Below are 12086 nucleotides of genomic sequence, written 5' to 3'. Positions count from 1 at the left end.
AGAACGATTTGTAATCCCTTGGGTCAAATGGTGTGTGTAGTTCTAGATCCTTGTGGAATCGCCACAGTGTCTTCCACAATGGTTGAACTAATTTATGCTCCCACCAACAGTGTAAAAGTGTTCCTGTTTCTCCATATCCTCTCCAGCATCTGTTGTCTCCAGATTTTTTAATGATCACTATTCTAACTGGCATGAGATGATATCTCAATGTGTTTTGATTTGCATTTCTCTATTTCTATCTAGCTCCGTTGAATATGTTTGAACTGGCCTGGAACAGTTAAGAAGGGAAAGGGGTTAGGGAGGTTGAGGATCAGAATGGTCTTTGGGGTTTAAAGCCAGGTCCATTCCTACCCAGCTGAGTTGGCTCGGCCAGGTTGCTGAACCTCTCCAAGCATTCAATTTCCCTAAACAGCCAAGGGTGATTACCTGAAAGCACGTTTAAATGTGAGACTAAGTTCTGTGGGGAGGAGCACCTTCTATAGTGCCGCACCCTGTGGACTTCGTCACAGCTCACTTTGGCTCTAACGTATGCCAATAATTTCTGTTTTGTAAGTGAAGAAACTGAGCCTCAGTGAGAGAAAGAGGTTGCTAAAGTTTCAGGAATTAGCAAACGTTGGGCTTGAGATTCAGGTGAAAATGGGTGAAGAAACACTCATGTAGCTTAGGGTAGTGTAGTGGGTTGAATAGCGGCCCCTCAGAATGTATGTCCATGTCCTAATCCCCAGAAAGTATCGGTGTTAGCTTATCAGGAAAAAGGGTCTTTGTAGGTGTAATTAAGAATTTTGAGATGAAGACGTCATCTGGGATTATCTGGGGAGCCTGAAATCCAATGACAGGTGTCCTTGTAAGAGCGAAGCAGAGGGAGATCTGACTGCCAGGAGAGGAGGAGGCAAGGTGACCATGGAGACAGAGTGATGTGGCCACAAGCCAAGGAACGCTGCCAGCCAGCAGAAGCTGGAAGGGACAAAGAAGGGGTTCTCCCCGAGAGCCGCTGCAGGCAGCACACCTGCTGCATTTGGAACTTCTGGCCTCCAAAACTGTGAGAGAATAAATTGCCAGAATAAATAAATTTTAAAACAGTCAGGTAGTGGTAATTTTCTATGGCAAAAACTGAATACGTGTGGGAATGGCTTCCACTTTGTGAGGCCTTTGAGCACCTAAAAAGTGGATACAATAATGGATAGGTCTGAGCTTTGACCTTCTGGGGGTCAGCAGGTCACCCAGATGAAGCTAACTTTCTCAGGGCCTTAACAAGTAACTAACGATATAGCTTTGGTGATTGAGAACTTCCCTTGGTATCAACTTTTCTTTGCAGAGAGCCTCAGGACATGAGGCCACCCATTGCCACTTTGCAGATGAGCAAACAGAAGTCCAAGATAGTGACATAATTAGCATGCACCACTGACTTGCTGAGGTAGAGGGGGCCATCACTTGAATTCACACATGGTAGATGAATTCTCCCAGCCTGAGAGCCAGCCCTCAGGATCAGGCCATAAGTAACTTTGCTGCTTTCTGTCTTTGGGGCTAAGTATGGGTGAAAATCACAAGGGTAGACATGTTAGCCATGTTACCACACCTTGTCATCCTAACAACTTAGGCTGCTGTAGAATGAGGCTTGAAATCCCCCCACACTCTGAGTACTCTGGTTTCCCCTTGGGACAAGCTGGGGCAGAGCTGCCAGGAGAGTTTTGCCTCAGTGTAGTGTATAAAGATAGCCCAGTGGGTTAGGTGGAATCTGGTCCATCCTATGGCTTCTAGATAAGCAGACTGGAGGAAAGATGGAGATGTGATGGAAGGGAGAACTCTGCCAGCAGAGGTTCTTAAATATTCATATGGGTTGTGAAGGCATCAGCATTACTACGGGTCTTCCAACAAAAGGAGAAAGGCCATTCTGCACCCTCTTCAGCTCTGCTCTCTGAACTGTGGGTTGGGGGTCTTCCCCCAAAGCCTTCCTCTCTCCTTCATTTTAGTTTTTGTGACTGAAATGTTATGGATAGTAGCGGCCAGTTATGGATAGCACGGCCTCTGGGTTTGTGTAGACTTGGATTCAAATCCCAATTCTATAATTTACTGACAAAGAAATCTTGGGCAAGGAAGTTAACCTCTTAGCTACTGTTTTGCACCTGTACAATGGTGGTAAGTCTCTTTGGCAGGGCTGTGGTGAATTCAGGGTACATAGTAGATGCTCAACAAATCTTTCTTACAAGGAAGAAAGGATGATAACAGCTAACATTAAATGAGGACACTGTGCACCCCACACACTTCACATGGACTATTTCATTTCATTCTCACAACCACCATATGGAGGTAAGTACCACTGTTAGCTTCATATTGTAAAAACTGGGTGTTAGGAGGTAAAGTCAGGTGTCCACATTCCCATAGCTCATAGCACGCAGAACCTGGCTCTGTGTCTATCCTGTCTCCAAAGACCAGACTCTTAGCTGTATTTAAAGTGCCTATTAGAACACCTGATATTCACCAGGCATAATTAGTATGAATTCAACAAATGTATATATTAAGGGCAACAATGTTCCAGGTATTATTTACTCACAAAAATATCTAAATGGTAACCTGGTCACAGGTGGGAACACTACACCCATGCATTAGTCAGGTTTGATCAGGGAAGCGGCATCACCGTGAGTGACACGGAGGAAGGGACTGATCACAGAGATTAGACCTTATCCAGTTGTGGGAACTGGCAAAGAATCTACAGAAGGCTGCTACCTCTGCATCTGAGGATGGGTCTGAAGTTGCTGTAGTGCCAAAAGGCAGGAGGAAAGCAGGACGTGATGTGGGAGAGAGTGAGGCCAAAGTGGAACCCACAAGGACAAATATAAAAGCCTTGTTTGCTCTCACTGCTTCCGATCTTGACTATAAAACATAAAGCTGGAATCTACTACAGAGCTGGACACATACTTTGCCCAGGCCTCAGAGTAGCTGAAGGAGGAGGTCTAGCAGGAGCTGGAGGAGCTGTGGGCCCCACCAACAGGGTACACCAGCAGACTGGTGACAGTGAGTGCATGCTGCTGCTTCATGTCCACCGTCCAGAGGCTCCACAGATACCTGTTGTGGACAACCTTAATGCAGAACCACATAAGGAAGGCAATTCTGGGAAAGCGGTTCCAGCTTAGTTAAGTTGACCTAATGTAAAAACACCACACTGATGTTCCCATCTCTGGCCTTTAAGAAGGAATGGTTGTGCGTGGCCCTACATGGAGGTAAAGAAGGTAAGCTCTCAGAAGGCACATTTAAGCTGGGCTTTCTGACTCCCCTCTTCCTACTGTGGCTTGCTAATCACTTTTACCTGGTTTGAAATGCCCATGCTTACATACAGGTAATCAGATGGATTAGAAACTAAGGATGAAACATTTTCCCGAAAGGTCACTGTTAAGATACACCCATCATCTTGGTGCTCCTAGCTCTCTACCATCAACACAGAGTAGCTGACACTTCAACCAGGCAGCTCGGATTGCCATGAGGACATGCAATGCATCTGGGCTAGAAACACTGGACAGGTAATTTTTGCAGGTGGGTGGCAGCATTTAGTGTGGAGTGGCTACTGTGGTGGGCAGAGGGAGAGAATAGAAGGGACACCTTACACACTTGATGGGAGAGTTATTTTGAAGAGATTTATTAGTGGGGTCGTCCCTGGCTAGGCAGTTGGGGGAGGGCTCTGTGTCAAGAAGTGTGTGTGCCTAGGGAAGAGGAAGAGTCTGCTTGGCAACCTGGCTTTCCAAGTCTTGGGTAAGATAGGGAAGAAGAAGAAGAAACATTTACCTGTAATCCCACCTCCCAAAGAAAACTACTGTCAACATTTTTTTCCACATACCACAGCTTGAGGATACTGTCAACATTTTGATGTGAACCCTATTTAGTCCTTTCCCTAGTTCAAATATAAACATGATTTTAAAAGGAAAATGAAATCATATTGCCTGTAATATTTTTGTGACTTGTTTTTCTTCTAGTGTAAATCATCCTTTTCCACGTTACTAATACTCTTCCGTAATATTGTTCACGTCTATGTAGGATTTCACTGTATAAATGCACACTAGGTCATCTATATGGCAGTTAAGAGCATAAATTCTGAAAACTTCTAGGGTTCAAATCCCAGGTCTTTCAACGTTAACTGGCTGTGAACACATGGGCAAGTGAGTAAACCTTCCTGTGCTTTGATTTCCTCACCTGTAAAATGGGGATAAAAGCAATTCCTTCTCAGGGTTGTTTGGAGGAGCAAATGACTTTATATATGTGAGACACTTAGAATAATCTCCAGTGTTATTATTTAACCAACATTTTTGTTGAATATTTAGTTCATTTCCAGGTTTTCACTCTTACAAATACACGGTAATTAACAAATTCAGTGCACTCTTAATTGCTTCCAAAGAAAATATCCGTGGTCACATCTAAAAATCTTTTCCAGAGTGAATCATGCACTCAACACAAATTGAGTGTCCATATGTACAAGGCATTATGTTCTGCTCAAAGAATGAACACAGTTCTCTTCTTGAAGACACCTAAAATGTAGTAAGGAAGAGGAGAGAAAAGGCTCATGCAAATATAAGCATAATTCTATGTACAAAGAGGGCACACATGAAGACCTATGGGAGAGTCTTTAGCTGGAGAATCAAATCATTCAATGACAGACTTCCTCCTCTGCTCCCACCACCTCCCAAATCTCCAAATCAGAATTCACAATGGTCTCCCTTTGTCACGCTGAGAATCTGTTACCTCGAAAGAGCACACCCAGGGCTGTGTTCCAAAGTTAAAAGCTGGGATATGGGCGTATACTGCAAGACCAAATATTTAGGAAATACCTTTTTCTGGAAAGGAAAGAACACATTTCACAGCTGAAAAGAGAAGTGAAAAATGAAACTAAAGAAGCATGAAGGTAATATTTACTTGCTGGATTTATACAGTGCCTACCTTGAGAAAAGCTGGGCTATAAATCCTGCAAGTGACCCCCTAACACACATACACTCTGTTCCCAGTGACTTGGCTCTTTGTGAATTATCTGCAGCGTATTTTGCAATCATTTTACACTATTCATCTCCCTGAAGTCCTGCCCACACCAGCTCACCCACAGTTAACCCCTCAGAAGAAGGAATAAGATAATAGAGGAGCCCGGGTTTGGTGTCAGATACGCCTGGGCTAAGTCCAGCCTCCATAGTTTGTCAGTTGGGTGACCCTGGACATTATAATTTAAGTCTCGAAGTCTCAGTTTCCATATCTATAAAATGGGGATAATAATGACAACCACACAGAGCTTATTGGGTTGCGATGAGGATTAAATCAGATAATGCCTGTAAGATGCCTATCACAGTACCTGGTGCAGAGCACCCAATAGTGTTAGCTATTATTATTATTTCTGCACTTGTGTGTAAAGGGGATGCAAAGCAATTTTACCATTCATTTAAACAAATTATCAGCTACAGCAGCCTCTGAAACACAGGCCTATAATGCATCCTAAAGTAAATGGGAAATATTTGAATTTGTGTCATTTCTAATTTTCTCTATTACGTTGAAAATTGAGCACAAACACACCAGAATGTCAAAGAGGCCCGATTTCTCTTGTAACCAACAAAATTGAGATCGTCATTCACATCAGAATGAAAATGACTGATAAAGCTTAATACCTCTCCCAGGAGCACTCGTATTTTAAACTGGGGCCAAAACCACTGGACAAAGGAAGGAAATGGGAGTGGTAAGGTTTCAGGTATCAACCAAGGGGCAGAAGGGAGGCATTTTGATAGGGGAATTCCAACACTTCTGAAACCATCTCAGGTACTCATTCTTTCATTCAACACATATTATATACTTACTATCTGCCAGACATTGCTCTAGGCACTGGTGAACAAAATAGATGAGACACCTGCCTTCATGGGGACTATATTTTAGTGGGGGGATACAGACAATAATATGGTTAATGAATAAGTAAACCATGTAACATGTTAGGCAGGGATTCAATAAAAGAGTAAGGGGAGATTGGGAGTGCTGTGGGGGGTCCATCAGTACTGAATCAGGATGAGGTCCAGGTAAGCCTCATTGAACAGGTGAGATTTGCAGAAAGCCTTGAAGGAGGTGAGGGAGTTTGTGTTCCAGGCAGTGGGAACAGCGAGAGCAAAGGGCTTAAAATGTGCGTGTGTGCTGGGGGGTTATTCCTGGAGTGTCTGGGGCCCAGCCAGGAGGCTAGTGTATCTGGAGAGAGAGGGACAGCAGTAGGAGATGATATAAGAGAAGTTGTACTTGGCCATTTCTGTAGCTCAGCCCAAGGACCATGGCTTTTACTAATTGAAATGGGTCACCTTGGAGGATTTTGAGCAGAGAAGTGCTGTGCTGTGATGTTTTAGGTTTACCTCGACTGTTGAATTGAGTAATTGTATTGTTGTAATACCAAAGGAGGGGAGAGGGAAGGTAGACCGGGGGGTGGGGGTGGGTCAGCCGCGGGAGAAACCTGGGTGAAGGATGCTGGCTCAGCCCCTGGCGGCGCAGTGGAGGAACTGAGGAGTGGTCAGGTTCTGGATTCACCTGAAGCTAGTGCCAACAGGATGTCCTGATGGACTAGACAAGGAATGATAAAGGAGTCAAGAGTGACTCCAGGATTTTGATCTGAGTAACTAGAAGTACGGGGTTGTCATCGACTGCGATGGGGAAGGCTGTGTGAGGAGCAGGCTTTGAAGAGATCAGGAATCCAGTGTTTGGATATATTATGCTTGAGATATCTGTTAGATGGAGTCGGCTGTAGTCTGGAATTCAGGAGAGAGGTCTGGGCTGGAGACAGACATTTATATAGACAGCTGCTGAAAGCCACGGGAATGGGTAGGGTCACCCAGGGAATGGGAATGTCTGTGGAGACAAGGAGGTCTCACGGCAGGCAGGTAGGGGATTTCCCCAAGAGGGAGTTGTAGGCCCCCCTGAAAGGGATCGTGAAGCCCCACTGGAGGGGAGCCCGGTCCTGCAGGGGGTGCCATGGAACTTGCTGTGGCTGCAGGGAGTGATGGAGGGAAGTGTTTGCCTCTCCGGGAAGGAAGGAGAGGTGCTGGATAGATTCCTGCTGGAGTTGCAGAAATAATTAAGAGAAGTAGGTACGGATGTCCTAGTAGAACACGTGCTCGGCTGCCTCCAAGGAATTAGCAAACCTGGGTCTGGGAATCTGTTCAGACATCTGGGCACTGCTGCCTCGCCTACCAGGCTCCGCCTCGCTGCCCCTCCCGCTTCCCCTCTCCTCCCCTATCTGTCACATCTACAGCCGCTCTGATTATAATTGATCAAACAGAATCACGGAATCACGGCTCATTTTGCCGTTTTGTTCAGTGGCCCGATCCGAAACGAGACTCTGGTAGTTGGGCAAATTGCATTCCTCCTCCTTGGAATTCCGCTCACAGAGGCCTTCCCGGCGTGGCCAGCCCAGCAGGGACGCGCCGCCGCAGCGGAGGAGAGGAGAACGCGGGCGGGGGGCTGCAGGCAGGCGCGGGGGGCGCGAGGGGGTGTGTCCGCGCCGCGGCCACCACGGCCACCGCTGCGGGCGCCCCGGTACCCCGCACGCCCCGGACTCCCTAGCGGCTCCTCACGACGCCCCTCGCCCGCCGGCGGCCGGGGCCCGCTCCCTTTGACGTCATGCGGGCCGAGGGCTCGCTCGGGCGGCGCTGCCGCGGGCGCCTAGAGGGGGCCCAACTTCGGGCTCCAGTCCGCCGCCGTGCGCCCCGCGCTGTGCGCCCGGCTCCCTGCGCGCCGCCGCCGCCACATCTGGAAGCGTTCAGCGCGTCTGCCTCCGGCGCGCCGGGCGGGCGGGCGGCGCGGGCAGGGGCGGGCGCGGGCGCGGTGGGGCTGGGCCGGGGGGAGTGAGCGCGGCGCTCTCGCGCGCCCGGTGTCTCCCTCTCGCTGCCTCTGCAGAAACAGCTCCTGCCAGAGCGGCGCTCGGCGCGGCGCGGCGGGCCCGGAGCGGCGGCGGCGGCTCTTCCTGCCTCTGCGCCCAGGAGTTGCCGGCTGCCTTTGACAGCAGAGAGCCGGGCAGGGGCCTCGGGAGGACTCGCCGGGAGTGGGCAGAGGCGCCTCGGCCCCTGCCGGCCCAGGCGGGCCCCGCGCGCCCCCCGCCCCTCCTTTCCGCCTCTTCTCGCCCTGCCTCTCCTCGCCCTGCCTCTCCCGATTTATTTTTTCAAATGGTGTAGCCGCCAGAGGTGCGGTGCTCAATTCTTGGAAGGGGCCCGGATGTACTGAGGATGCATTACAATTTCACTCGAGGAGGCAGTAGTGGAAAGGAGCAGTTTTTGGGGTTTGATGCCATAATGGGAATCAGGTAATCGTCGGCAGGGAAGAAGAAACACTGCAGACCACGGCTTCCTCGAATCTTGCACGAAAGCCGCCGGCCTTGGAGGAGGGATTAATCCAGACCCGCTGGGGGGTGTTTTCACATTTCTTCCTCTTCGTGGCTGCTCCTCCTTTTAAAACCATTTTTGGTCCATGGTCAATGAGAATACGAGGATGTACATTCCAGAGGAAAACCACCAAGGTAAGGCTGGACCTCGCCGCCTCGCCGGGGCTCCCCGCCTTCTCCACCGGGTTCCTGCTTTCCCCGCGCTCCCCGCGGCCCCGGGGCCGGTCCCTGCGGAGTGGCCCGGGGACGCGTCCGCGAGGGGCGCCTCCGCCTCGCCAGAGCTCCCGGGAGCCCAGCGGGACCGGGGCCCGAACCGCCGCGCGAGACGGAGCGGAAAATTCCCGCCCCTCCCCCTCCGGGCCCCGGCTTCTCCAGAGCATGTGTTTCCTATGAAATTCCAGGCGAGGGGGGAAAAGTTCCCCAAGTGGCTGCCGCCGCCTCGCTTTCTCGCTTTCGCCTAGAGAGCCCGACTGCTCGGCCAGCCGTGCGGGGGCCCAGGCGCGCCGGCGCCGGGGAGCCCAGCGGCCCGGGGTCCCTTGCCCGGCTCGGGGCGCGGCTGGGAGCGCGCGCGCGCACCCCGCGCCGGCGGAGCCCCGCGCCCCCGGCCGCCCCCGGGGCGCCCTCGCGCTGCTGAGCGTCCACTCTTGTCCAGGCGCCTCCCGGGCGGCGCGCTCCAGGTGGCGGGTGGGGGCGGCAGTGCAGATGTGAGCCCCAGCGCGCCCCTCTCGCTCCCCCTCCGTCGGTCCCCCTCTTCCTCTCTCTCTCCCTCCTCCGCGGCTCACCTACACCCACCCACCTCTCCACTGCCGTTGACCCCGAGCGCGCCCACGCCGCGTGTGTGCTCATTCGCACCCACATGTGGGCTAGCACCTGAGGATGGAAGCGGCGAGGAGCCGGGCGGTGTGTGGGCTTTGCTGTTTCGTGTTTGAAGGAGATCATGAAAGGGTGTGCCTGGCTCACGCGGCTCCATACTACTGCCCAGTGTTTTCTGAGCATCTCCATCCTTGGCCGCAAGTGTCACCAGCTCCCCCTGTGATGGTGAAAGGCAGTCAGGTAACTCCCCACTTCCTGGAAACTTTCTCCCTCACCGCTCTCCCCCCATATTAACAAGTTATTTTCTTTGACGTTGTTCAGCATTTAATGTTTTTTTGCGGAGTGGGGGGTGTCTGGCAACCTCCAGGCATGACATCTTTTTCTTCTAGCCACTGCTCTCTCTGTCTCTTTGGGTGTAGTCTCTCCCTCTTCTCTCCCAGTTCCCAGAGCCTCCCTGTTTGCACTCTTCCTCTTCTCTTCCCTTGAAAGCCTGTCTGTCACTGCTGGTCTCTGTTCCTTTCCTGGGTTCTTCCAAGTGATCTTCTGAAGACCAGCCTGGTGGAAGGAGTTGTCTCCAGGTCTCTTTGTCCAGCCTTTTCCCTCTGTTTGCCCCCAGCTCCACCTTTTGTGGACAGGGCCTTCACTCTTTAGAGCCAGAGGCTTCCAGCCAGCTTGCCTGGTCTCCATCTATCCTGAAACTGATTTCGGGGCCAGTCTTCTCTGCTTTCCAGCATGGGTGGCAGCATGGGGATTTTGGCCCCCTTTGAAAGAAAGAATCTTGTCAAGGGTCATGGGTTCTAGGGTGAGCCAGGGCTTTGGGGTCACAATGGCAACGTCCATGTTTGGATTTCTCTACTGGTGTCTCCATCCCTCACCTGATTCTCTGTCCCTTCTGTAGCTGATGGGGTCGTGGATGGATTAGGAGGGAGGGAGGGAGACACAAAAGAGAGTGGTATTTTTGAAGAGTGGGGTTGGATGACTACCCTCCAGGTTCTGAGACTGCGTGCTTTACTCACCACCTCAGTCTAAGCAGCCCTGAAGAGGAGAGCTGTGTAGTATTGCCCTAAGTGTCACTGTCAATGGCAATGTGCTGTGGTAATAATAATGATTATTCATAGGGTGATAAGTAGTTTATAAGGTCTCCTTTTAGCGTGGGATAAACCCCTTCTGAGCCCATTTCCTTACTCTGGTTGTTTTTTTTTTTTTTTTTTTTTTGCGCCTTTGCTTCTCATAATTCCCCCCTCCTCTCCCCTCCGCTGCATGCTGGGAACAGACATTAAAAGTAGGAGTGCCAACCCCGGAGAGGTTCCTGAGAAAGGTAGAGGGGAAGGGAGCAAGGGAGCCAGTGGCTGGGAGCTCTACCTCTCCAGCAACGTGCCAACCAATACTATGGCAACCTGAATTCCAGTTCTCCCCCTTGAAGCTGCAGTGATTATATAATTCACAGGAGCAGTTTTGCCTCCATTTCTAGATGCGGTTCCCAGGTGGAAGAGCACCGAGATCCCTGTCCCCCTCCATTCTCCCTCCTCTCTTCTTTAGTTGGTTGGCATCGCCCAGGTTTTTGGGAGAGGAGAGAGGAGGAGGGTGGCGGAGGCAGGAAGGGCAGACCTAGAAGAGCATGAATATGGACAAGGAAGAGGTTGCTGTGGCTAATCACTAAAGGGGGGTGGGTGAGCCATTATAGGGGTTAGAATTTGAGGGGACAGAAGAGGAGTCTAGGATTGCTTCAGAAGATCAGTAATGGTGACTAACCAAAGAGTTGAGAACCAAAAAAGTTGCCAGTGGCTGGGGCTGTGCATTCCTCTCTTCCCGACATGCCCCGAGACACGGAATGCACCAGTCCCTGTTCCCTCACCTTTTCTGTGGAGTGTGTGTGTGCGCGCGTGCGTGTGTGCATGTGTGTGTGTGCGTGTGTGTGTGTTTTGAGGGTTGAACTGGGGACTGGAAGTCAGTGCCTCAGAACATCCTGGAAGTTCATGGAAGTACCAGCCTCTGACCCTGGATTTCAGGCAGGGGTGGCACTCTCAAGCCTTGCCTCACCTCTGGTGCCCTGTCTGCTCTGGTCCTGTGCCAGCCTCCCACTTTTCTGGGCTGATTTTCCATTGCAGGCTCCAGCTAGCAAATGAGTATCTTAATAGTCAACCATTGAACAAATAAAACACCAGAATGTCCCTTATCTGCTAGAGACAAGGCAGAGGGGAGAAACATGTTCTGGGAGTGCAAGACACACTGTGCTTTTCTTTTAACTACTTAGCAATACAGCAGAATAAGAATTGCTGTAATAAGGTAATAATAATAATGATCACAGTTAACTTTCTTTACACATGGTCAGAGAATAATGTTGCTCGCACATCAGCTTGAGCAGGTTAAAGAAAGCCATGGCATTAGCTTTGCTTTTTCTTGATCCTGCATGGAGAAAACTGGAGAAAAGGGGCTTTTGGAGTTCAGCATATCATTCCTACCATTGCTCAGGTACTTTTCAGTGTGTTAGAATGTGACATAATAGAATATATTAAAAAGAGTCAATTTTCATTATTTCCATAGAATACATGCTAACAGTACTTAAGTGTGTGTGTGTACACACACATGGAATAAGGAGAAGCTATTTTAAATATATTACACAAGAGGCTAATGCCCTTCAGGGACCTGGCATGTTGAGAGAAGAGTATTGATAATGCAGTTGCTTAAGACTGTTTGAACATTTCTTCCTCATAGTAAAGGGAGACTTGTTCTGAACAGGTAGATGCTACAGGCATAGTACTTTGCCAATGAAATGATGAGCCATTAGCCCACTGGGACCATTTCTCAGTCTTGGTGATGACAGAACTCTTCAACTTTTTCTTCCACTAAAACTGCTTGAGTTGGATTCTTCTGTAAGACCTACCAAAGGGACCCAAGGAGC

The 12086-nt window shown here is 50.0% G+C and overlaps 1 protein-coding gene across 50 annotated transcripts in view; it reads left to right on the top strand.

The window, feature by feature from the left end:
• Window positions 1-12086, top strand: part of CACNA1C (calcium voltage-gated channel subunit alpha1 C) — a 700658-nt gene that overhangs the window by 70930 nt on the left and 617642 nt on the right. For 15 of the 50 annotated variants that reach the window (XM_064377590.1, XM_064377586.1, XM_064377580.1 and 12 more), the window contains exon 1: window positions 8188-8506. The exons of the other annotated variants lie outside the window; for them this stretch is intronic. In XM_064377590.1, the coding sequence (XP_064233660.1) occupies window positions 8458-8506 (49 nt within the window). In that variant the 5' untranslated portion in view covers window positions 8188-8457. Of the gene's footprint in view, window positions 1-8187; window positions 8507-12086 lie in introns of those variants that run through there. 50 annotated transcript variants of the gene reach the window in all.

This window comes from Aotus nancymaae, unplaced genomic scaffold, assembly GCF_030222135.1.
Source record: "Aotus nancymaae isolate 86718 unplaced genomic scaffold, 86718_ANA_hifiasm-v0.15.2.pri h1tg000016l, whole genome shotgun sequence".
Taxonomy (NCBI): domain Eukaryota; kingdom Metazoa; phylum Chordata; class Mammalia; order Primates; family Aotidae; genus Aotus; species Aotus nancymaae.
This window is presented reverse-complemented; position numbering and strand designations above follow the sequence as displayed.